The 26558-nt window shown below is 32.9% G+C and overlaps 1 protein-coding gene across 1 annotated transcript in view; it reads left to right on the top strand.

Annotated features, from left to right (window-relative positions):
- The window catches only part of Nachralpha4 (nicotinic acetylcholine receptor alpha4), a 387449-nt gene that overhangs the window by 301498 nt on the left and 59393 nt on the right, over nt 1-26558 (top strand). The window contains exons 6-7 of the mRNA XM_076314742.1: nt 5712-5827; nt 6380-6548. Of these exons, the coding sequence (XP_076170857.1) occupies nt 5712-5827; nt 6380-6548 (285 nt within the window). The remainder of the gene's footprint in view (nt 1-5711; nt 5828-6379; nt 6549-26558) is intronic.

Raw genomic sequence — 26558 nt, 5'->3', positions numbered from 1 at the left:
ATGATTTGACTATTTATAGATGTATAATATTTGTACAATGTACATCTTCTTAGGGTCAACATTTTATGTAACAAAGACAGATATGTATTCATCTGAGAGAGATTTTAAATGGCAATTTAATTTTTTAACGGAAATGAGTATTACTTTAGATATACCAAATAAAATTAAATCGAACGAAATTGAATTACATGTTATGTGCTCTCTTTTCTTCGAGTTATTATCGTTCTGATGTGTTTTTATATCTTTAATTCTGTTTCGACTTTCCTCGACACGTTGCCAAGTCATTGGGAGTATTGAGTGCTTGTTAATCAAAGATAACACTAACAAACGTTAGATAAAATTTTATATTCAAAGAATAGACACATTTAAGATCACTAATGACTCTTTTAATCTCTGCTAAATCTCGATTTACCACAGTTGATACGATTTCCTTCTTGCATTTACAAGAAAAGTTTTATTTAACAATTCATACAACCAAAACCTTGAAATGAAATATTACTTAATATTTTTATAATCCATCAGACGCTAAATAAAGTAAAAAACTTTAAGAAAAGTCGTCTGTGAATAAATTTTGGGAGACATGATAAATATTATTTAAACATTCCACGTACACGATCACCATATCGAGCTAGTTTGTATTATTGCATTCCCTTACTTCATTTTCGACCTAATTTCTTTACATAACAATATTTAGACGAAAAAGGTTGCTACTTCATTTAACATTTTTAGATATTAAATATATATAAATAGGTATTAAATCTTTGCGTACATTATTGTGCTTCGAAGAAAATATGATACCGAAGTAAACTAATTTTTATTCGAATCGCTTTCTTAATAATTAATAACTTCGGAAAATGTGTAAGAAGATTGGAAATGGGACACTCTGTATGTGCATGATAAAATAAAACGAAGATGCGGAAATGACTTGGATATATTCTGAAGTTACGAAAGAAAACAATCGATAAGATTTGCAGGCGCCAAAAAAGACATTTGGCACAATTGCCAAGCTCCAAGTGCTTTCGCCTGAGATAAAAGTGCTTTCCAAATTTTTCCACGAAATATACGGAGAAAATGTATTTTGAATATTTTGACCGTTTCGTTTACGGTATCGATTCGATGAAAAATTCTAGGTTTCATTTTTCATGATTCTAACGGCAAATCTCTTTCCTCTTACTTGTATATTTAATAATAGGACAAAAATCTGAGGATCATTGGTCGGTCCATATAAAATTCTTGCATGACATTGAAATTCTAAGCATTGTATTCAAATATATCTATGTAAAGCGACTAATTCGAAAAACCAGAAATAAGAGACATATTTTTATCGTTCGGACAAATTACTTAGTAGTTTAAATTTAATTCAGAAAAATTAAGAATATACCGATTATAATATAGGCTGTTAAAGAACTAAAGGGTTAAGATGTTTAGTAACTTGATATCCTCGTAAGAATAAATGAAGATTGAATACATACTATAAGTGCAAAAATTAATCGTATTAAAAATAGTAGGTAAGATTTTCTGTTAGCAATAGTAAAGTTTTTGTCATCGTATAATCGCGCAGAACTATCAGAATATTACATTTTAAAATACATCACTTGTGTTTCTGGGAAAATGAAACACAAATTACTTCTAGATACCTGATTGAATAACCAATAATATTGATAGCGTTTGTTTGATTTAACGACCATATGCTCATATATTCTGAGCTCTTCTATTTATATTAATAGAAGTTGTGAAATTCGTTACGAAAAAAGCTTTTTATCTTAAAAGAAATATATTTCTATAAATACAGTTTTTACTCGTGGTTTGGATATCATAAAATTACTTCTATCTCCTTCTAATAAAACGCTATAACATTTGTCTTTATCCTCCATGCGGTGTGATTAAAGATATTTATAATTCACAAAATATTAAAAATTGCACATTGTTGTGTTAAAAAATAAAAAAAAAATATATCAAATGAAAAACTGAACTCAATGGTAAAATTGATAACCAATAATTATTTGTACTATTAAAAATTAACGTCACGTAATATATTAATAACCTCAATACTTGTAATTTATTTTTAAAAAAACATATGCGTCACACTTATAATAACAGTTCTAAACCAAATTAAAAAGGACAACCAGATAATAGAAGATGGATTGAAAAAATTTGTATCACTTTTCATGTACAAGACTTTCCTAATCTAATTAAAAAACCGTCATAAATATTTAATATTGGAATAGCATTCAAAAGAACCAACTTATAAAAACTGATGAACAACATTTACAAATTTGGAATCGTAGTAGGATATAGAACAAATTGAAATACGCATAAAGACAATATTTTCAGACAATCTAATCCATACACTGCTTTCGCAAGGCACAGCTTCGAGTTGGAGCATCATTTCGATTTCGTAAACACAAAAATAATAGTCTAGAATGAAAATTTGTCTTTTCTTTTAATTTTGTTGACTTCTCCAGGAAACATAAATTACAAACTATATTTGACAAAATAATATAAGTCGGTAGAAACAGTAAAGAGAACACGATAGAAAAAATGTTAGAAAAATCATTTAATTTAATTGTAGTTCATTACTTAGTTTCTTGATTTATTATCACGCAAATATTAGAATATTATAACAACATTGAAATATTGTGCAATATATTTTTTGGTTTACGTTTCCTGAAAGGAATAGGAAAATCGCCAAAACGTAGAAAAAGAAAGTAAACCGTTACTACTGAAAATTAAGTTTTCAAAACGAAAATATACATTGATTTTACATTATTAGATACATTAGGAAGAAAGAAATACAACAAAATTACTAATTTAACAAAGGGTAAACTATAATTAGCGAAAAGTGTGTAGATAAAGTTACTTTCGAAATGCTTCTGTATTATCAAGACAATACTGTGAACGACGTAGCTGGCCATAGTAAAACAGACATCATTCATCATGGATAACGTGAAATTTAATTGTCAAAATTTCCTGCCTAATTCCACGTGATTTTGTATTTTATGTGTAGGATAGTTTGTATAATTTTAGAATACCAACAGTTAGACATTGTGATCAGAGTTAAAAGTTTCTAGCGAAAATGTTATAGATTTCATTTACTAGTCATTTCTTACAATGTTCAATTTCTCTTTACAATCGAAGTAACCGAAATAATCATAGAAGTCGTGCTTAATTTTCCAATCACGTTCCATTAATTAGAAGCCTCGCTTCTTTTATACATCTGGAGTTGTATAAACAGAATCGTTTAAACCAAGTGTACTTATGCAATACACAATCGTAGCGTGTTATTACGTTCTTACAAACACTTCTATCACGGTGTATAATTAATTTTTTTCTTGTATTATACGACATCAGTAGAAACTTTTCATTTAGAGGTATGCATTAGTGATACCTGTTAAAAATTTCCCATTAAAAAGAGATTATGTATTTTCCAACGTTTTACCGATACAAACACAATGTACAGTTTTTTCATATTTAGTACACCTACCGACAATTCTCACATTGTACATCACACGAGTTTCATTGCAATTCCGAAATAAACCAGTGTCGTCTGTATTTAATTATTGAACGCCGATAGCCAAGCAGATGCATAACAATTATTACTGTATATTGCGCTAGTTGTGCGACGTTCTTGTGTATTATCGTTGCTTCAGAAATCTCTGTCGATACTTTTGTATGTATGAAGTTATGCTTGTGTGCACTGTTTACGTGCATACAAAAATGTTCTGAATGTGCAACGTTCAAGAGATTAAACAATTAGCGACCATCAATACCGTGCAAAAATATAAAATAGTATTTATTATTTTTCATACGTATCCGAATGCTTAAGATTACGTTGTTGATTTTAAAAGGTAAATTAAAAATTTTGTTTAAAATACAGTACAAATTTTCAACTATTTCTTCATTTCAATCAATATTGATTTAACTATTATAAATAATATTTTTACTTATTATTAATATCTCTTTCGATAATTGTTTATATTATTCGGTTGAAAAATATTTGTGCTTGTCTTTTAACTTTTAACCAGGTGTTATCCGTAATATCTACTTCTAATTGTTAAAATGTAATGAAAAAATACGTTTAGTATCTGTGTAAAGTTACTATTTTTTTTTATTAATAACTATTATACCAAGTATTTTTAAACAAAATTCATCGAGTTTCTATAGTTAGTCCAATGACGCGATGATCATGTTTCTCCTCTTTTTAGTTGTTCTTATTGTATATAGATGTAAATATTCACTGTAAACTCATCGTGTTACACGTCGATAAAGATTAACACGAATATTTTGCACGGTATTGCGCATCCAAGTTACCGCTTAAATTCGAAGCATTTGCTTTAAATCGCTTAGAGAAAAAGCTCGCGCAAAAGAGATCAAATCGAACGCTGAGAAATCATCGAAATTATATATTATACCATCTTCGATATCCTTGTCACGGTGCTTGGTTCGTTAAGTGTGTGTATAATCCGAGAATCGAAAATGACTACATCAGGAGCACGTTGATGCAACTAATTACCTGGCGAGACCATTCGTTTCTCCAATTAATTAGGATTCTGCTTAGCGATTAGTTTGATTTTTTCAGTGTCGACTTTGTTTGTTCGTCATGCTGCACAATAGTTGAAAGCGAAGGCATAGTTGAAGAGGACATTCCGCTGATAGTTGATTCTAGATTCTTTCCGGGCCTTCATGATTGGATGGTCCATTTTCATCCAGACTATTATTAGTATTTTGCTCCCGTTGCGCTTTTGCGAACACTAAGTGCATCACGAGACATGCACTTTAACTTTCATTTCAGAATTTATTGTTCGTACTTAGCCCGTAATCACGAACGTGCAGCCACCAGGAATCACGTCACGAAACGAATCATTGTTGATACGCTACTCCGATCCCACGAATTTTACACAGAATGTAAAAGTAAACTTGTAGATTAATATAAATTATTACAGATTACAACAATAACTGGTTAATTCGAAACCATTTAAAGTAGGGTGTTGGTTATCATTGCGTTTTAGGGAATGGACACTTCTGCTTGTTTAATAGTAACTTATTTCATTTGGCAGAATTCAACTGCAGCAAAGATGTGAATATTAGTTTGAACAATTCTAACGTAGAAGCTTAATACGAAATGTATTATACAATCTAGCATGTTGTATCAAATATAATTCTAAATAATTTAAAAGTCGAGAATTGCATTAACCTGAACCTTATTGAGACTATATTTTCAATAATTGCGCAAATATTAAAACTTATAAGAGTATAATTATTGTAATAAATTGTTATATTAAATTATAGATCTGCAAGATTTCAAACTGTATATTCGAAACTTATTCTTTCTATTATAACTTTTTAAGTTGATCCTCATCCTTTCGTGCTATTCGTTATTTTAATTTTAACAATACAAAAATGCCATAACCGTTGTAAGAAAGACCACCGTAAATAAAACGCAATCGATCACGTATCTGTCACACCCTATTTCGAAGACATTAACTGTTATTTACATACTGTGTAAGTGGTAAACTTAATCGTCGTAATAATTAAATGATATCGAACAGATCATTCGTATTCTTAAATAGTAAAAGAAAGAAACAATTCCAAGCATCCAGGCTGCACGTTTGTTCTTAAAAAGTAAATTACGTGGGCATGACAATTACTAATTTAACCAGAATTTCGATAAAGAAAGATGCTAATGCAAAAGCTTCCTTTGTTTCGCGTAGGTCGATCTAAGGCACATGGATGAGAAATCGAAAAGCAACGTGGTGGATGTCGGAGTCGACCTTTCTGAGTTCTACATGTCAGTGGAATGGGACATTTTAGAAGTGCCTGCTGTACGGTGAGTATACATTTATACAAAGTTTACCAAATACTTATCTAAATGTATCGACACCTTTTACTCATATTTCTCAAAAATGTGAGAAACTACTGTTTCTTTAGACAGTTATCTGTGCCACCAATTTAACAATGCTCACTAAAGATTTCTGGCTGTTAAGAATGTTCTAGGTTTCTTAAAACTATTTTACTTTACTTTTGAAAATTAATAAATGGATTAATTCAATGCTTCATAATATATACTTTCATTTTACAAAATTTTTCAGTCGATACAAAGAATCTATTGATACCGTTTTTTATCAACTCCATAACTTACATCGAATATAAAATATTAAATGAATCTGTATCTTCAATTTCAGTTCAAAATAATATACTTAATGATTGGAGAAAAGTGAACATGGCGAGGAATGCAGATATATTTTTAATAAATATAAATTTTGTTTTTTTCTTTTTTCATTCACAAAACATGAAACTGTAAAAGGAATTTCATTTTATCCTTCTTGCAGATTTATTAACAGAAATTAACCGCAACGTTTACGTCTTTTTTTTTTTGTAGAAACGAAAAATTTTACACCTGTTGCGACGAGCCATACCTGGATATTACCTTTAATATAACGATGAGGAGAAAAACACTTTTCTACACTGTGAACATTATTATTCCGTGTATGGGAATTTCCTTCCTTACGGTACTGACATTCTACCTACCCAGCGACAGCGGGGAAAAGGTGAGTGAAAGACATTTTCGTAGAATCTTTATGTTAATGTCTCAGGTAACATTACAGTTATGTAAACACCAAGAGAACTCTATTCCAACTGAGACTCTCGCGATGCAGATATTCAAGTATCCGAAACACTATTATAACTCAAAGTCGGATTCGAAATCCGGATCTGAGTACACGGATATCCGGACTTAAATCCAAGTATCCGAGTATTCGAATTCAGTTCTTTTCTCTCGATATTTCGAATATGGAACTCTTTTTATCCAAGTATTGAGTAAAAAGAACAAAAAGCATACATAATTAAACAGGATTAAAATTGAAGAAAGTAGAAAAAATATCTTTAATAATATTTTACTTAGCAACTATGATTGCTACTACTACTATTGCTGCTACTATTTCCTATTTTTATACAAAAGAGAACCAGATTGTTTACAGTATCTGAAGACAAACATGATCTTTCCGCAGTTATATTTCCTGCGATCAGAAAAAATCTTTCTGCGCTTGCAGAAGATGCCAGAATACATGAATATTCTTGCGTTATGTGTACAATTTTGGGAAATTTATTTTTTCGCGTTTGCCACCAACTTATGCGATCAAAATTTTGATCAATTTGTGATTCCGCTAAATATACATTTCAAATGCACTAATTGGCGGTTCCTGATTATTCTCTGTTGAACATATAGAATTTAATGCCGTTCTTTTAGAATTTTCTAAATCTTTAGGATTATTATCCGATACACCTTGCAGTATGACCCTTATTCTTTATCGAATTTCATACCGAAATCTTTTCGATTCAAATTCCAAGTTTTTATATCAAGGATTTAGTAGTTGTAAAAGATGATAAGTATTTACATTATTTGTATCGGAATTCCACTCCAATTGGAATCGAGACGATAAATCTAAAGCAATTGTGGCTTTAAAACCAGTTACGGCATAACAATTATTGTCATTACCAAATACTTTTTGACAATATTAAGTATCATACACTAGAGCGTATCATTGATAATGTTACAGTCTCTTTGGAACAAAGAACAACAGCGGTTATTTCGATTGATTTTAGGATATTTGTTACACTTTCTAACAGAATCCAATCACTTTTCATCATTTCTAATTTCTTAGTTATATCCTGGTTTTGTTATATTTCTGTCCGAAAGTACCGAAGTAACTGCAATTCATTCTTAAACAGTTTCATACATATATTTATAAAATACAGAGTTCCATTTGGTTGGACAACCCTGAATAAGTTTTAAATGTTGCAAATATAGTTGTTCTTATTTTTTTCTCAAGGGACCGTGTGGTTAAAACAGAATGACGGAAATGACTGATGGAAACTTCTTTAATTTCATTTAAGCTTAAACCTTTTTTGGTACTTAGTTGTAGAATATGAGCGGAACAAGCAACTCTTCTGATACCTTCTTCAATCAAATTGACAGCATTATCGTGCAAACTGAGCATTATCATAAACAATTGCAACAACTTTATCGTTTAATGTTCAGACATCTGTATAAATTTGAAGACGATTTGCTAAATTCTGCGGTTTGCGAGTATTTTCCATTTTTTCTATTACGAGGTTGAAATTAGATATTTCAAACATGACGTAATTGTAATATATGATTCCTGAGAACGGAATATCCAAAAGTCGTTATATAAACTTACAAACATCTCTTTATCAAGTGCTATTTGTATTTTAGATTTTATTTCTGTACATAATAATCCAATTCTCTTTAAAATTGTTTCATAAGATGACACTTTACAATTTGGTTCTAATGTTCTCATATAGTAAATCCTCTATTGATACAAACGATAAAGATAGTTTTGCAACTGCTACCATTTTTTCGAGTGAGATATAATTTCAAATCTATCCTTTTTTCGATGAAAATTTATATTATTATTTTTTTTCATTATTGCTATTATTATTATTGTTATTGTAGTTGTTGTTGTTGTTGTTACTACTATCACTACTACTTTTATGCCTTATATCAATTACTGACAAATCTTCGGAATTATTATTAATTGATGCACCATACCTGAATATAATAAATGGGTAAATATATTCTTATTATTTATCATCATTGTTATCATTATCAATCCATTAACTTACCGTCGTTCCTTTAGGATTTTACTTTTTGCTGCTACTGAATATGAGTGCACATTTATTAGATGTTTATTTAAAGATAATGTTAAATTGCTCGTTGCAAAAATTCGTTCACAAATATCGCATTTTGTTTTGAAAAAATCTATCTCGGTAGATTATTGCCATACTCAATTACGTCGCGATGGTATATGTAATTTATTGAAAAGAATCAAATACGAATTTTATTCTGAGAGATACGTACATTTAACACGTAAAAATCAAAATATTGTCTCCCACACTATTTCAAAAAATTTAACCTCCAATACATTGTTAATTGTCGAGAAACTAGCAGCCGTTGCGATATGTTTATGTTTCTTGACACTCATTAACAATGTTTCCATCGACATAGAGATTCGCCGACACGTTTACATCGCCATCAATCATTTCACTGATAATTATTTCACCGATAATCATAGGTTTCTATATTAATCGTTAATAAAATAACGGTATTAATTTATGTAATAATTTATCCAATAAATCGAAATAACGATATGTCATTATAATTTGTTATCAATAGTGTCACTGAAGTAAAAATATGAATATGCAACAATAACGTATGTCTCAAAATGTGATTTGCATCGCTACCTTTTATACAAGAAAATGAATATGGAGGTAACGATAACACGTAGAGAAAGCTACACGTATACATAAGTAAATACATAGTACCATATTGCAAATGAACGACTAAAAATAATAATCGTTATATACACTAGAAGTCGATGACGATAAGTAAACATTATTTGTGAATATACAAGTACTGTAACCCACTTCGAGTATTCAAATATTCGGATACCTGTAAATAGTGAAAGCTCTAATTCTAACCCTTTTATTACTTTAAATTTATTCCACATTAACCTTCGATTACTTTCGTTTCTTACCTTTAAATCAAGAAAATAGATACAAATATTTACTTCCATTCGTTCAAATTCTATACATTTATAAAAAATTAATTGAACGAAAGATACATTTGATTTATGCGTATTACGATAAACTATGAACCAAAATTTAGATTACTATTTACACGTTCAATTTGAAACATGTTAAACTAGACGTTTAAAATGACCTGTAAAAATGATCGAACTCATAATGCATTTTTAACTGCACGTCACCTATGCGTTTAGATAATAGTTATATACTATTTGTATTCATATACATATATATATATATATATATATATAATATTAGACATTATTGAACGTAAAAGAAAGATGAATGTACCTGCCTCAGATTTAGCAACAGAATATAATGTTGGAAGATTCAAGATCAGTAACACTAAAATCAGTGAAACGAAATTGTTAAACTTTCAATACAAATTAGATAATGAGAGCAATTTTCGTTCCCGTAAAGGCTTAAAAACAGCAAGTGACGATAAATTAGACGACGCAATGTATTTACAAGTGGACATTATAAAAGCAAAGCATTGAGGTACCAATATCAGGCCCATTGATTCAAGAAAAAGCTTTCGAATCGATAACAAAATTAAGCGGGTATCTAAAAACGTCTAACTTTTTATATCGCAATTTCCTTATTATCAGGTGTGTATTCGCTTACGTATAAACTATCCCGGTCAGAAAGTTGCTTAATTTCTAATCGATTTATGACATAATTAAAAATTTGATTCTCTCAGACCGATTAACCGAAAAATCGATTATCGAAAGAAATTTATCTCCCAATTGAGTCGGTTAATCGATGCCCTGCTGTAATGCCTGCCACGCCAAGGAGACAAACGTTGATTGAAACTCGCTGTCTGTCTTCCAACGACATAAATATCCAAAGAAATGCCCAGTCGCGCAAACTTGCTTCCATAAAACCGCAGTGGCCGTTAATTAAAATCGGGTAACGGACGCGATTTGCCGCAATGCAATTAATCCGTTTATCCGATGCGGAAACGGTAAATGTCCGTAAACTCCTTTAAACCCTGGCGATTGTCAATTCACGTGAAAGAATACCACACATCGCGATCTAAATCCGTTATCAGCGAGGAAGTGACACGTCCCTTCGGAGCAGGTCGAAAGGACCGCGGTAATTACATACTTGTTGTCCGAGTTGTCATACTTCGCGTTTCAAACCGGCGAGTGAGCCACCGGAACGAATATAAATCTAGCGGTGGAAACTTTGAATTTATGGCGATCGTTAATCATCGTAAGAAAACTTTCGGCGGAGAACTGCGTTTCCACTGCATCATGAATGCGTGACGTGTGAGAATGCAAGTTTTATTGAACCACGGTTCGTTATTCGGTAGTTACTCCTGCTACCCCGTGAGTTTTAATATCGTAAATTCGATTGATTTTATGGTCAGGGTTACATTAAAATATTATTTACCCGTATTATTTTATTAGAATTATGCAATGCATTTGTGTCAAGAATAGCCGATGGTCTCGATCCTCCGATGACATACTTATTAATACCGATAAGTATGCATAAATTTCCAAGCGTTAGATAACGAACGGGTATTGAAATAAATTATCATTAGTGTTAACATGATTTACATTTGTTCGTTTGTTGATATCTCTTGTATACAATTCGGATAATAAGTATAATCGAGAGCTCGACAATATAACGATGTAGTTAGTTCACGCAAGAATTGTAGATTATTCGAATAATTTACTTAGATCGAGTCTTTAACTGTTTATCATTAGTCGTTTGAATATTTGTCATTATCTTTCACTAATTAACTTTTTACTTTAATTAAATTAAAACTATTACCGTTATTGAAAAGAGACGAAGTCGACTTGATGTTAAAACAATAATCAAAATTGTTTTTTCGAATAATTATTATAAAGTATTGGGTAATCTATATAACTTGATCACTTTAAATATTTTACTTGTTACGATAGGAAAATATTACAAAAATCAAATGATTTATTTCTAAAAACCATAATTTTTTAAAGGAAACTACACATTTCTATCATTATAATGTAATGATTTATGCCAAAACCAATTCAATGATCTATGGTAGATGTGTGTGCTTAATGAAATATTTACGATAGAAAGATTATCGAAGAAAAAAAATATTTTAACAAGTACTCAAAATGAAACATACCAGTGTGTACAACTTATGTTAAGGTAAATGCTTCCAATTATTTGATATTGAGATTAGAATAAAAATATTTGCTAATATTAGTCAAGATTCAAATAATCAGACATTTCCAGAAACATAAGAAGAAGTAGAGGATCTTTCGTTCATCGTCTATAAAAATACGTATATCGAAAGTGATTACTTTCTACTTCTATACATTTATGGATTTTCAATAATCACAGTCGCATAAAGGACATCCCATCGTGTATCGTTTCAACGAGTCCTGATCTCAAGTATTATGCCATAATGATGAAAAGTATGATGTTTCGTTGGGAAAAAAATATCAATAACCTTGAAATCTCGAAAAATATAACCTTCGGATAAACTTGTTGCTTATCGATATATTTTTCTTTTTCAAATAAGTAAGTTTCTCTTCTGTCATTTTTGAATGATCTTCAAAATCAGTAAGATATTTAAGGTTGTCAAATTAAACGGGACTACTCTCTGTATTTCTCGAAGAGGACAGAATCCATACGATCGAAACGTTGAATTCTTCTGTGTAAAACAAAATTTATTACACGAAGGAAATAGTCGTATCGAATGATTCCGATGTGGCAAAAAATTCGACTTCTAAAAACCATTTACGTAAACATATTTTATTCGGACAGTGAAGTGTTTACTTATTACATGTGATATCAAGATTCTGATCAAATCTCAACACGAATGGCGCAAAGTCACGGTGTAACTGCAGGGTGGGATTTGAATCTTTTATTAGAAAATATTAATACCAAGTATATATCCATTACAAATTTTCATAAAAATTCTATCTCGATGATAATTAAACCCTACCGAAGTTACAAATTTTTCAAAATCTGTCAGTCAAAGTTTGGGTCTCGCCCTGTGTAAACGAGAAACGTCAAGCGAAATTGACAGATGCCAGCGCAACGTGCACTAAAAATCCATGTACGTAGGTACAACAAATTTGCCATCGGGGGGTGGAGGGTGGGGTGGGGGGCGAAAAGTTCCAAGTGGAAAGAAAAAGACAGATGGGAACCGGGGCAATGCAATTAATTCCTTTATCCCCGGGAACGGGCGTGCTTACCTATACTTAGCGTCCGTAAAGCGGACGTGTGTGAAATATGCGCCGAATTAGTTCTCTTCCGCACGGCTGTCGGCCTCGTTATTTTGCCTTATCTGTATCTAGGAACTGGTAGTTACTTTTGGCTCGGTGGCGCGAACTATTTTTCATTTCCATCACGACGTCTTGCTCTCCATCGATTCTTCCGCCACCTTCGACCGCCTACCCCCGAAACGCCGCACACCTCATATAATCCTTTGCAGTTTCCCGCTTCTCTTTCTGCCTCCACCTTTTGCTCGACCTCAAAAATCGCCTCGAGCCGACGATCCTCTTTATGCCGGAGCCCTCGATACGCGACAGAATAAATAATGGGAAAAGAACGCCATCGTTCCGTCATCGATGCGCTTTTTCACCTTTGCCTTTCGTCAGCCCCACTTCTTCCAGACCGAATACTCTACGGTTTGTTAACACGTTCACCGCGGTTTTTTTTTTTTTTTAATATTTTACGCCCACCGCGTCTATGGCCGTATCTACTCTGTATTCAATTTCAGGATAAATTTCCAACTTTCTACGAGTTTCCACGGTACTGTTAACCTTTCCAACTCAAATATTTTTTTTTGCTTAAAAAAAAAACGATACGTGCGGTGAAATTAAATTCGCGGTACAAACGGGAGGGAACGATTCTTTGTCTAAAAATAAATAAAGAAATGTGAAATAAAATTTGCTCGTTTCAGGTTTTGCTTTCGAGAACTTGGTACGATGCGCAAATTCTTTCGGGGCTACTCGTCTCGGCTTGGTACGATATCGATACTTTCGCGACGAATATTCGAGCGATACTGAGTAACGGTCGATATTGTTATATGTAGCGAAAATAAGAAATGGCTCCGAATGGGTTCCAGAATGCTTCTGGAAGCGAATAATAAACGGAGTTGGGAGTTAGTGGGATTTATTTCGCTGATATATCAAAGAAATTTATTTGGGTAATATTTCAAATACTTTGAATAACGTTTCGAACAACAAATTTACTCGCGAATAACGAATAATTTCTTCTCGAATAAAATCGTTATTCGTTATTCAAGAATAAGTCTGGGAAATTTATTCTCTATTCTTTATCACTCGAATGATAATTATTGCAGAGAGAAGGAAAGAACAGGAATGTGATATTACGTGCAAGTTGAATGCACGTTCAAATTCAAATTCTATATATTTTGACTTTTTATTCGTTTAACATCAACGAAAGGACAGTTATGACACGGAAAGATTAACATACATGTAAATTAGGGTGAAATCGTATTTTTTGACCATCAAAATTTTCATACTCTAAGTCTAAATTTGTTCGAATTGATGGAATAATAATTTCTGCAAAAGAGGAAGTCAATAGGACAATGGGAAAGGGTGTCATCCTTTCTCTTCAAATTTAGAAATTTGAGTAATTTTACTTCAGTCCTGTATATAATCCTATTTTTAAATTTTTGTCGAAGAAGTTGTTATTATTTATCAAAAGGATTATTCAATAACAATATTTATCTGTACCTTTAAATAATTGATTCGAAAGTTTATGTCTTTAGCGTATAAAAATCTGTAAATATGGTGTGAAACTCACTGTTTCCAGCAAACATAAACTTACTTGCTACAACTACGGTCTACCTGAAAACCTTTTAGCTATTTAACTAACCCTCGAAAACTTTCCTGCTTAGGCCCTTTTGCCTTTCGAGGAAGACTTTCCCTCTGTTTATAGTCATAAACCTGTTTCTTACTTTCTACGGCCGGGAAACTCACTTCGGTCTATGGCGAAAACTCGTGGCGTTCGCGTCGCAAACAATATAGTAAGTTCGGTGAGATGGAAACCAGAAGCAGCGACAAATTCTTCTTGACAACTTATTGCGAACCACAGATTATTGCTGCCAAGTTACCAAACAATGGACAAGTGTTACGTATATTATTTCGTAATATGAGGAACGTGAAGTTAAATCTGCGTATTAAAGTGTAACTTTAGATATCAAAAGGGTAGAAATTTTCGGGGAAAAAGCAGGAACTTCGATAAAGAAAACTTCAGACGGTATTGATAAGGTAGAAAAACTGTATCAGAAACGAAGAACGCTTCAAAAAACTGCAATTCGACGAAATGATCTCCAAATACAGCGAGAACAAGAATTTATGAACTGGTTAGATGGCCTCTTTGATATTGCTCGTTCAAATACTTTGGAAACGATTTCCATAGAGGAAGATAAAATATTTCTGCTACAACAAAGGGAAATGAGTCGACCCGGTGCGATGGGTTCTACTGATTGCAGTTTAGAAGAAGAAGAAAAATGACATGCAGCTCGAAAAGAACAAGAAGTGATGCGGTTGCAACAGGCTCAGAAATCACTGATCGAAAGTTTCAGTTTTATTTCTTTTTGTGTTCTTTATACCGAATTTATATTGATGGTATAAAAATCGTACAATTGGAATCGTCGTCCAGTGACGAAGGAACAAAAGTTTCATTAATCAAAATATCCGATACATCAAAGGTGTTTGATTATCTTATATCAAGAAACCCCAAGAAAAGCAGCAGGTTATAACTTAGAAACTTGTAGCTACTCTAGACTTCTGCAAGATAAGTGATGCGATGTAATTCGAATTTTTACGATAACAGCAGAAAGTTTAAAACACGATTTAAGTGGTTTAATAATAAATAGAAGATTTACTACGAGATATCGTCATAATTATAGTGTTGAGTGTTGAGTATGTAGCGCAATTAGAAGAATTATTCAGATAAATTAAACTTGTAGCCATAACACAGTGCACGTTCTACTAGAACAAAAATTAAACAAATAACTATTGTATCTTCCGCACCGTCATCGTATTAACAAATTGATTTTACGTACTGCGTTTGAAACCAAAATAAACCAAAATAAACGGTTTCAAACCCGGGGATAGATGATGAATTTGTGCGTAAATTTATTACAGATACTGATCACAAAATTCAAATGGCAATAAAAAATTTACGAAACACTCGTCCGAGAAACGACTATAAAGAACTTCTTCAATTAATTATTCTTTTTCTAGGTGATACCCCACCTATGGATATTATATTTCAAATGCCTAGGCCATTCCTCCATATAAGTCAAATGATCAAAATTATGTGTCGTTTAAAAATATATATTTTTCGAATTTCTCTTAAGTAATGAGAAGGAACTAGAAATTCAAAGCACTTCTTAGCGAATTTGTACATTTTAACTTGGATTAAAATGTATAAATGTATAAATACATTTTAATGTAGAATTCTTAATTAATCTGTATCTGTATAAACACGTAGATGAAAGAATAAGTAATGCGACATTGCAAAAATTGTACAATCCCTTGTCACCAGAGACCACTTGATTCGAACAATTATAGCAAAGGTATTGTTAACTTCGTGTATCGTAATACATTTCACTGTGCTGTGTATGAATCCGATATATTTATTTTTGCGAATGTTTGTTATTTTTCATTACATTGTATTCAAATAAAAAGGATAAATGGAATATTGAGCAATAGAGGCATGTTTACAACGTAAAAATTCGTCAGCATAAAAGAGATTTAATATGCAGCATCCGATATCACGAGACTAGCTCTTATTTGGTTAGTTGTTGAGCCAAGAGAGCCAATCAACCGTTAAAGTATAGATTTCCTGCAACGTTCGCTCCAAGCACCCACAAACTTTATATTCGGCAAATTTTTTCAAAAAGGACTTCAAAATATCACCGAAAGCGAATAAATTAATCATATATGTGTGTTATCAAGAAACATGGAATGTGTTTAATCCGTAATAATGAAAATATATGTAGTATTCCATACTCGATAAAAAATAGTAACATAATTTGCGATAAAAACACAGAATATAATTATTATACTCGGGACGTACATAGTATATATGATTATTCTCAAAATAAAAATATAATTTCATATCCCTAAACTATAAATTTCCTAAGATAAAAACGGTCAAAGTCCTTTGGGAGGAAGCACACATTCCCACAAGGAGAATTTAATTTTTTGCAATAACATTGCAAAATTATTAGCATTACATGAAACTTGGAGGAATTTGCAACGGTCTGAAACGCGCTGAAATGAATCACAGGAGCGAAGAAAAGCAATTTTAGACGTATCGGACGACTCACTCTTCGATATCGTACATAACTGTGCATTAATCCTTTGCACTCGAAGCTTTTCTGCTACCAGAAACTATCACCTCGATGAAATTCTTCAAATCGTGTAATTAATTTCAAACGGAACATTTTCATTTCAACGTTTCATATACATATGTTTACATCTTACAAGAAAAGAGTAATTGAATTTTAATTTCAATTCCAAGCAGCGATGGTTTTCCGAACGAAGAAAGTATAATACATCGAATTGAGTGGCGATCGAGAATCGTCTCTCGAGTGAAAAGGGTTAAGCGTGACTAAAATAAAAGAATATAAATTTTGTCTCAAAAATCAAAAAACGTATCTATATAAATTTCATGGAAATGGAAAAGCGAGAATCAATTCGAGAAGAGAAAGAATATCCGCGAAGGGTAGAATTTTCTGCAATGACAGATATAAAAGGTATACATTCTTCATTCTGAAATCGTAATTTAACGTATTCGTAAATTTGAAATCTATTCTTTCCTCCATTACAGGATTTGTACAAACTAACGACGAAGTAGAAAATTCCGGGGCCGAAGATTCTGCTACGGACGAGCCTTTCCTTTGCGTAAAATCTTCGAAAGACTCCCTGTATCCGGTATCTCCGGAGCCTATTCGCTGAAACCCCCAAGGTTACCATGCTCGCACGATTTCGGGGAGAAGCCGAGAACTGCAAACAGCGTAACATCCGGTGGCACCCCTCCGCTTCTCTGTACGGTGGAGTGTCCGCACGCAATCCCGGTCTTTGTCGAAAGGTGGATACCACCACCCCTTCCCCTCCCCGTATCACGGGGCAGAACCACGCTGCCTCGCCGTTTTTCTTTCCGGGGGACTGCACGAAGAGCGACCGTGCCAGGCGCCATCGGCACAGAAGGGTAGCTCATACCCTGTCCGCAGCCTTTATCTTATATTCTTGGGGGAGAGACCAGCTGTTTGTGCCTCGGTGCTATATACGTAGGAATTTATTTAGTTACCGATGGTGGTTATTATGAAATAAAGGGTAAATAAAGTTCTAGAATATACGTGTATTGAATGAGGTAGTAGCAGGAACAAGACATTAACAAAGCACACAATTGATAACTACTAGACTTACTCAGCTAACTAGGCTGGCTACGCTATTCTTATTTTACGCGACACGACACGCTTCGATCATTTTCCAACAATGCTGCCCTAAACACTCTCTTCTCCTCTCGCACCTTACATCCTCACGCGCGTTCATTCCCTTTCATTCTAATTCTTAATATCTCTCACTCCATACGTCTGATCACGTACGCTTAAAATTTTCCAGTATGGCGCTATCCAATCGCTCTTCTCTCACACCTCACTCGCTCGTGTATTCCAAACACTTCGGATTCTCTCCGGACCACACGCAATCCCTTTCATTCTCACGCATTACCACATATACGATCGAGATACCGTTGTAGTCACTATTTTATACAAAATTATGTGGACGAATATTTACAAAAGATATAGTCTACTATATATAAGGTATACAAGAAAGCGTAGTTCACGATCTATCGATAGCGCAAAAGTTCGCCCGTGCTGTAGCCCGATTATTTGATAAGAAATGATGTGGATGAATATTCACAAATAATGTAGTCTATAGGTAATGCAAGGTATACAAGAAAGCGTAATTCACGGTCCATTGATGTAAGTGTCTATTCGTGTTCTTTCCCGTTCGACCTTACTCTCTGACATCGAATCTGAAGACTCACGAGTAACTGGTCGCACATCCGAGGAAACAGTGGTCGTCTTCTGGAAAATTCTGAGATTCTACCTGGAGCAGTTGCAATCTCTAACGACGACAAACTCCCATGGGCGTGTGTACGACCGACTGATGTCCACGACGATCATTTGCATTCCATTTAGCAGCATCCATCTTATCGCTCGATTTGTGCGTTCGACTTCTTCGACGATTCGGACGGATGATCTTTTCAGTTAGAATTTTTCTGTTTATTGGCGACGTTTAGTTGCTGCTGAAATTCTTAAAATTAGCAATCGTCATGTTTCTGAGTAATATAACTTTCCAAGCGGAATAGCTGTCGAATGAATAATTTTTTAAGTAACTGCACACTTCCTTAATATTTACGGTCTCTGGTCCTCTCGCTCACATGAATAAATACCGTGTCGTACACACACGATGGAGTCCCAACACCAACTCTTCCATGCCGAAGTAAGCGACGTGTGTGTGAAAGAGGTGAAGGGTGGCAACCGACTTGCTATCGACTTCCCCATCTTCGATTGGGGAGGGGAGGAGGAGGAGGAGGAGGGTAGAAGCGCAAGGCGACCGGCTAGAGGGGTCTAGAGACTTTTACAGGCGAGCTAGCTCCCCCCCAGCTGCATCTCTATACTTGATGGACACTTGTGATATTTGACCGCAAAAAAATCAACATTAACTTCGTTTAACCTTCAAGTGATGACCACTATTTTCATAGCACTAGTGGTAACGTTGCGTCAAATTGACTCCCTATCAAGAATGGTGACTTGACATCAAATTGAATCCCGCATCGTCAGTGATGACACGACGTCCATTTGACGTACCCTTAAATGGAGGTATATTCTATTTGTTGACACTATTATTTGATATTTTATAGATAATTTTATTATATTTGTAATATTTCATTTAAAAAATGTACTTTTTGTGAATACAATTAGAATAATAAATTTTATTTCGATACAATTAACAATAATAAAACAATACATATCGGTAGAAGATGTTTTAAGATGTCAAGTCACCATTAATCGATACAGAGTCAGTTTGATTTAAAATCACCACTATTGGCAGAGAATTAATTTGTCTTCAAGTCACCTCTATTGACACAGAGTCAATTGTGACATCAGGTCACAACTATCGTAGTGATACAGAGTCAATCTGAAGTACATCACGATTAGTGTTAAGAGTCAATTTACCGCACATTACCACTCTAAGGTTGATACAGATGTCTCTCTCGATACAAAAAAAAGAAGTATGATTAAAAATTGTCATAATACTCAAATAGAGATTTCAACTAAGAAACTTGTTTTATAAGATATAAACAAAAATACTATTAACGTCGTTACAGACAATTTATTTCTGCCGAAAGGTGTAATCTTTTTTTACTAAATTTCATACTGATACGAATCTTTACAAAGAAATCGGTCAACATGGGGAACTGATAAAACGCATTAAACAATTTTAGAAATAGTAAAAAATTTCAAAGTAATCAATAAAGCTTTAGAGCGTCACGTGAAGCTGATAACACAATACAATAACTTCCTATTAAACAACAAAGAAAATAAATAATATGTATTGCACATATTTGAAGAATATCGACAATGTAAGTAAATCTACTTTAACCTTCTATGTATCAAATTATTTTGTCACTTTCAATTTTTATTACAGCTATGTGAATTGTAATCAGATTTTGAGCATATTTGGTTTATAGTAGCATTTTAATTCAGTACTGCAAAGTACCATCGGTAGATAAACGGTTAACAAAAGACATATATTAAACAAACTTATAATACTTTAATTTATAATAAGATACTTTTCCGTTCAGTTTGTATTGTATGCACCAGATAGTTACGTTTTAATTATATTTTCTTCATTGTTGTGTAAATATTCATAATTCCGATTAGTTACTGACATAATTATAGTAAGATAATTGCAAATAATAACATTTTACGAATAAAAAATACTATATATACATATATATTACAATTTACTTTCGTAGACGTGTAAATACAATGGTTCAGACTTTACATTATGAACTAATTTTGGAAAATTGAAAAATTATGAAAATTATACGTTTGTGAAAATTATATAGAAATATTATTATTATACATCTAAGAAGTAATATTCTTAAAACTGGGGGACACAATTATGTTATAACTGACGTAAAATGATGAAAATTGTTGAATTTTATCTTAAATACTGCACGGGTTCCCCTTGTGGAATCACTTTGAAATTTTGCACATACCACTTACCGTTGGAGCGTAAGAAATTGGCCGCGGTTCCATAAGCTAAAACGGCACAGAGGAAAGGGAAATCATTCACTCGCATCACTTGTGACACGACTGCTACGCCCGTACGTGGATACATTGTTACGCATTGTTACGCATAACAAAACACAAAGTGAAGTGCAACGATAGAGTTCACGAACGCATCTTATATGTGTTTTTTCATCTCACTTTGTTTTGTTTCGCTCGCGTTTCTTTTCCTCTTTGCCATTTTAACTCATAGGACTGCAGCCAACTTCTCCTGTGCCAATCATACCCATCTATTTTGTGCCACAAAAAAACAAGTTGAAAACCACTTTTAAAATTTCGATTTAAATCGTTCCTCTACAATAACAAAGTTTCCTCTACTATTGTTTAATTATAGTTCGTTATTTTTATTAACTTAATGTGCACAATAATTTCATATTTACATCGACTTAGTTTCACACTAGCAATCTTACGTTGCAAAACTATCATAACATACACGGACAGTGTTTCATATTTGTTAATTCTTCGTTAATTTTTTACATGTAACACATATACGTGGATGATTATTTCCTTAAAATAAAAATAACTAAAAAACGACTTTTTTTCTTAATATAAACGAAATGTAATTTCTAGTCCAAAAATTGTTCAAACTGAAACCTAATATAATGAGTATTCTAACAATAATCTATCTAAAATAGTGATCGATGCATGATATTTACACTAACGAGAGTGAAACATCAACACAATATGATGAAAGGGATAAATTGAGATATAAGTCGAATGAGACTGTGGAGGGCGTAAAGGGAGCAGAAAACCGTTGGATTTCTTTCGGGAAAAGATGGAAAAATGAACACACAGCTGTACGGCCTTAGAGGCACGTCAATCAATCCGGGAGAATCGATAAGCAATAACGGGGATGACCCGCAGCCACCATGGTCGTCAAAATTGCATGCTTACCGTTTACCATTCTTTTTTATGATATCACCCGTAATATAAAGAAGTCTGCGATACCATAACAAGCTCTGATACCATTCACTGACATTAATAACGCGTAACTTAAGCTTCTCCCCTCCTTCTACTTTAATTTTCTAAAACATCAAACGAATAACAAACGATTTATGTTTACGTTTTACACTACGTATGAAAATGTTAATTAGAGTGTTACGGGTTGATATTGTGTTTATCAAAAGAAACCGACTGGTTCTACGGGGCGAAATAACACTTATTTTTGAAGTTTTCATATTAACACAAACTTTCTATGGTAAATCTTTTTGAAAGCGGTAACCATGCTTAAAGCTTGTTTTTATACAAGAAAATACAATATTTTAAGATCGATATATACTACCTCTACATAAGGAAAAACAATTTTAACACAGATTATGTGTCTTTTTTGGAAATAAGAAAGGATTAGCAGAAAGGATGTAATAAAATAATTTGGTAAAACTTTATTTTGAGCTCCATTAGCCTTACAAAATCCAAGTAAATAGACAATACAAGACTGCCACTGTCAAACAGTAGGAAATATTTTATAAAGTATTTGCAATCCTTCATTTAAGTATTGTATTTCAGCAGATTTAATGTACTTCAGGATAAACATATAATGGAAAATAGTTTCGTAAATCTAGTTAAGGAACTTGATTAACTCTTTTTGCTGATTCAAACTTTAATTTTTCGTTGTGAATGTACATTTCGCAATGTTTCGTAATAATTGATGTATGTAGATTACCATTCTTTAAAATAGTGCGTTAATATGTTCTGAGCCACCTGCAAATTAAAAAACCTTTTTCCTTTAAGATGATAAAATTTAAAAAAAATGAAAATGAAATAATTGTACAAGTATAATTAAGAATTTACGTATTTATCGAAATAGCAGTTTACCACAGGATGATCGATAAGTACCTAAACTTAATAAATAAAAATGTTAAAATTTATTATTATACATTCTTAGGATTCTGAAAGTACTTCTTCTTGAAAATAATGTTATTGTTACTAATTTCTCAAGACAAGTTTAAAATGGTTTAATAAGTCTATATAATAACTAATTGCAAAATACAAAGTAACGTGACGAATTGAATATTGTTGGTCATAAAATTTATATTATTATCATTTTATTATGTCTTAATTTATCTATTTATACAAACTATGAATTAAAATACTATTGGAAAAAATGTAACGCCATTTTTGATAAATACATTTAACGGTACCACTTGAACTGTGAAATGAATGTGCCCGAAAATGGAGCTAGTAAAATGAACGATGGTTGCCCGGAGGCATTATTGTTTCATATATTAAGCGATATTGCCCTGCAGACAACGTAATACTCTTCTTTCATTCCCATCTTCTGGATACATATATTACACCCTACATAGTAAGCCTATATAGGATTATTTAATATATCACTTCCTAACACCCAAACAGTAAGGCTGACAATAAACATTATTACTATTATTATTTGCGCTAATTTTTTTATACAAAAGTATCACTATTTATATTTCAAAACACTGACACATTTCCATAGAATATTCTACACGAAATTCAGTATTTCAATCGCTACATATACAAATGATATACACTCACGTGTAAAATTAAAAGATCGGTAAATTTCTACCGAAGAATTGTCAGTTTTCGAACAGCTGTAACCATGTTTAAAGTTATCACGTGATCGTGATTTTTTTTTTTTTTTTAGATTAAAGTTTAAAAAATTGAACAGTTTAACGCCCTCTATTGAGTTGCAAAAATTTGTTTGGCGCATATCAGTTATCATGCAACTCCATAGAGGGCGTTAAACTTGACAATTTTTCAAGCTTCGATTTAAAAAGAATTATTATCATGTGATAACTTGACGTAGTTACTGTTCGAAAATTGACCATTTTTCGGCCAAAATTTATGGATCCTTTAATTTTGCACAGTGTGTGTCGAGGAAACGTTATTATCTTATTTGACCATTGTTCAATCTTTAATTATATTCAATTTATTATTAGAATTCCTTCGATGATTTTTCATAAATCATATACTTATGTAAATTATAGATTTGATACAAGTGGAAACACGGAAATAGTATTGGAAACGATATAATATATTCCAAAAAGAACGAAAGAATAGTTTCGCGTTAAGAAAACCACCAGTAAAATGAACGTAAACAATATCGATTAATCTTTTCTTAATCGCAAGCCTCACAAAGAATAATTCAAATTGGAGAAACGTTTGACTCGATACAAAGTTAAACAGATCTACACGTACTCCTTTATGGAAAAAAAAAACCGAAGAAGAGACCTCGTGTAATCTTCGTACTCGTAAGGTATACACACGTGCAAAATATGCTTAAGAGCATAAGTGGGGGCACAATCGTGTAACTAAAGGACTCGCTATGCGAGTCTAAATATATTTCAAATATGAATCATTAAATATATTTCAAATATGAATCACTAAATATATTTCAAATACGAAACATATTTAGATAAACTGTGTCGTCAGCTGTAACATAGATCCCATTCTTGATCCATAACGATTAAATAAGTGAGATTTACTTTATGGATTTAAAATTGAAGCAAGAGTCAATGGCAGAGATTCCAATATATCCTTGACTCTGAATGCAATAAAATGAATGATCTCTTGCGCATGATCATTAAAAAAGGGGTTCGTGAAAGCTTCGTTCGGTCTTAGGGCGACACCAAAGCCCCTTCTGACGTTAAACATCGGAAACTCACGTGTGTAATCCGAATCGATAGGCGTGCCCTGATTTTACGAAGCTTCGAGATGCAACGAAGCGTTGAATTGTTTGACATTTTCAAACCGATGAATTAAATGTCCTGACATTTCACTGTTGGGACCGACGTGACGCCTGCAGAGTATCTCCGTTCCTATCCTCAGAGAGTCTCGACTCACTAATTACAGTTCGATCACCGATCGTTTAGACTAATCACCGTGATTAACTAGGCCAAGGAATGTGGCACAGAAAGCAGAGGTTGAGCGTCGCCTCCGTCCATAGTTACCCTTAATAACTGCTCGATTTATAAAGACTCGAATCGTCCGAATTCTATCACTGCAGAAAGTACAACTGCAGTTCCGAACCATTAGCATCTGGACACGAATGCAACTCGAACCGTTTGCATTCCAGTTACGTGATACGTAACAGTGGTGGTTATCGTGATAACGTTACAGTTAAGACGATTGGGCGAATTCATTCTATATTTCTACAGTGATTTGCACATGCGTTATTATACTTGATGAATCGAGACAATTTTAATGAATAATTCATACCATTTGCTTTACAATAGTGAGACTGTCACGTTGATTATTGACACAATTAGGTGGTAGTTTTAATAGCGCGTATAACAGCGTTAATGTCCTCGTTGTCGTTACTACGATCAAAATTTAACGTGGATCATAATTCCAGTGTACGGTCTGTTTTTTGGAAGAGCGTGTAAATTTTAAATAATTATGTAACTCCATAATTATCCAATATGCTTTCGTCCAAGCAATTATCCAATTAACTCCATATATATCCGAAATGAATTTTAAACGATTAAAATCCTTAAAGAACGAAACAAATTTCTGCTTAAATGCTATCTTTGTAATTTTATTCGACAACGATACCACAATTTCCATATTACTCGGTGTCAGATAAATGCACAAGTATCTTCCATTTAGGATTACATACTAATTGCTTTGTAACTCGTAACCTATAATAAATAGATGTATAATGTATCTTGTTTGACACGTTCTCTGTTCACCTAATTATTGTTTTCGAAAGTTTCGAATCGATTAAAATTGAAATTTAATCTGCTTTTTCTGCTTTCCAATAAGCATCAAGTGATCCCTGTAGAGCCTGCTCCCCGAACAAAAATCCGGAAGCCGAATTGCTGTATCGCACTCGGTTTTCGAAAAACACGAGTTTTCGTCATAAAAAAAAAAAAAAAAAAAAAAAAGAAAACTAGAATTTTCGACGAAAATGAAGCATTGCATGAAAAGTAAAACATTAGAAGATTATAATTGACCTTAAAAGGTGGAGAAGTGTCTCTTGAATGTAGTGGTGTAGAATTTATTGATCGTGTTCGTTTCTAAATAGTTATAAATTGATGTCGAAGTTTAAAAAAGTGTCGATATGGGTAGTTTCTCCGCATTATTTTCGTATTTTTGCGAAAAGTTCTTTATCGAGCACGAAAACCCTACCGTAGGATTGTACTCTGTAAATATTTCTAAAGAAGTTTCTGCCCGGCAGAAGTATAGGAACGATTTACATTTCGAGCAGGCCGAGGAAATATTCGTCGGCAATGTCTGCACAGGGTTTTGCGGCGATGTGATTCGTTGCTCGCTTCTCTCGTTGCAACAGGGCCTAAGGTATGCGTAACCAACACCGATGATGGCATTCAGTGGGGCACTCCAATCTCTCTATCTCTCTCGGTAATATCTCGAACCAAATCCTCAGACATCTCGAAACTCTTCATAATCAAATCCTTCACGACTGTGGCATCGTTGTCGTCGATATTATTAATCTAATTTCCAAGTGTAATTTTCAGAATACTATTCGAAAATGTACCCAATCGGATAATCAAACATTAGTTACTCTTATCGAACAATTCGAACTCTTGGTATTCTAAGAACCACATTCCGATCAAATTTCGTTTTCTTTTCATTACAATTTTATCATAACATATTTTTACTTATT

Source organism: Ptiloglossa arizonensis, chromosome 6, assembly GCF_051014685.1.
Source record: "Ptiloglossa arizonensis isolate GNS036 chromosome 6, iyPtiAriz1_principal, whole genome shotgun sequence".
Lineage (NCBI taxonomy): Eukaryota > Metazoa > Arthropoda > Insecta > Hymenoptera > Colletidae > Ptiloglossa > Ptiloglossa arizonensis.
This window is presented reverse-complemented; position numbering and strand designations above follow the sequence as displayed.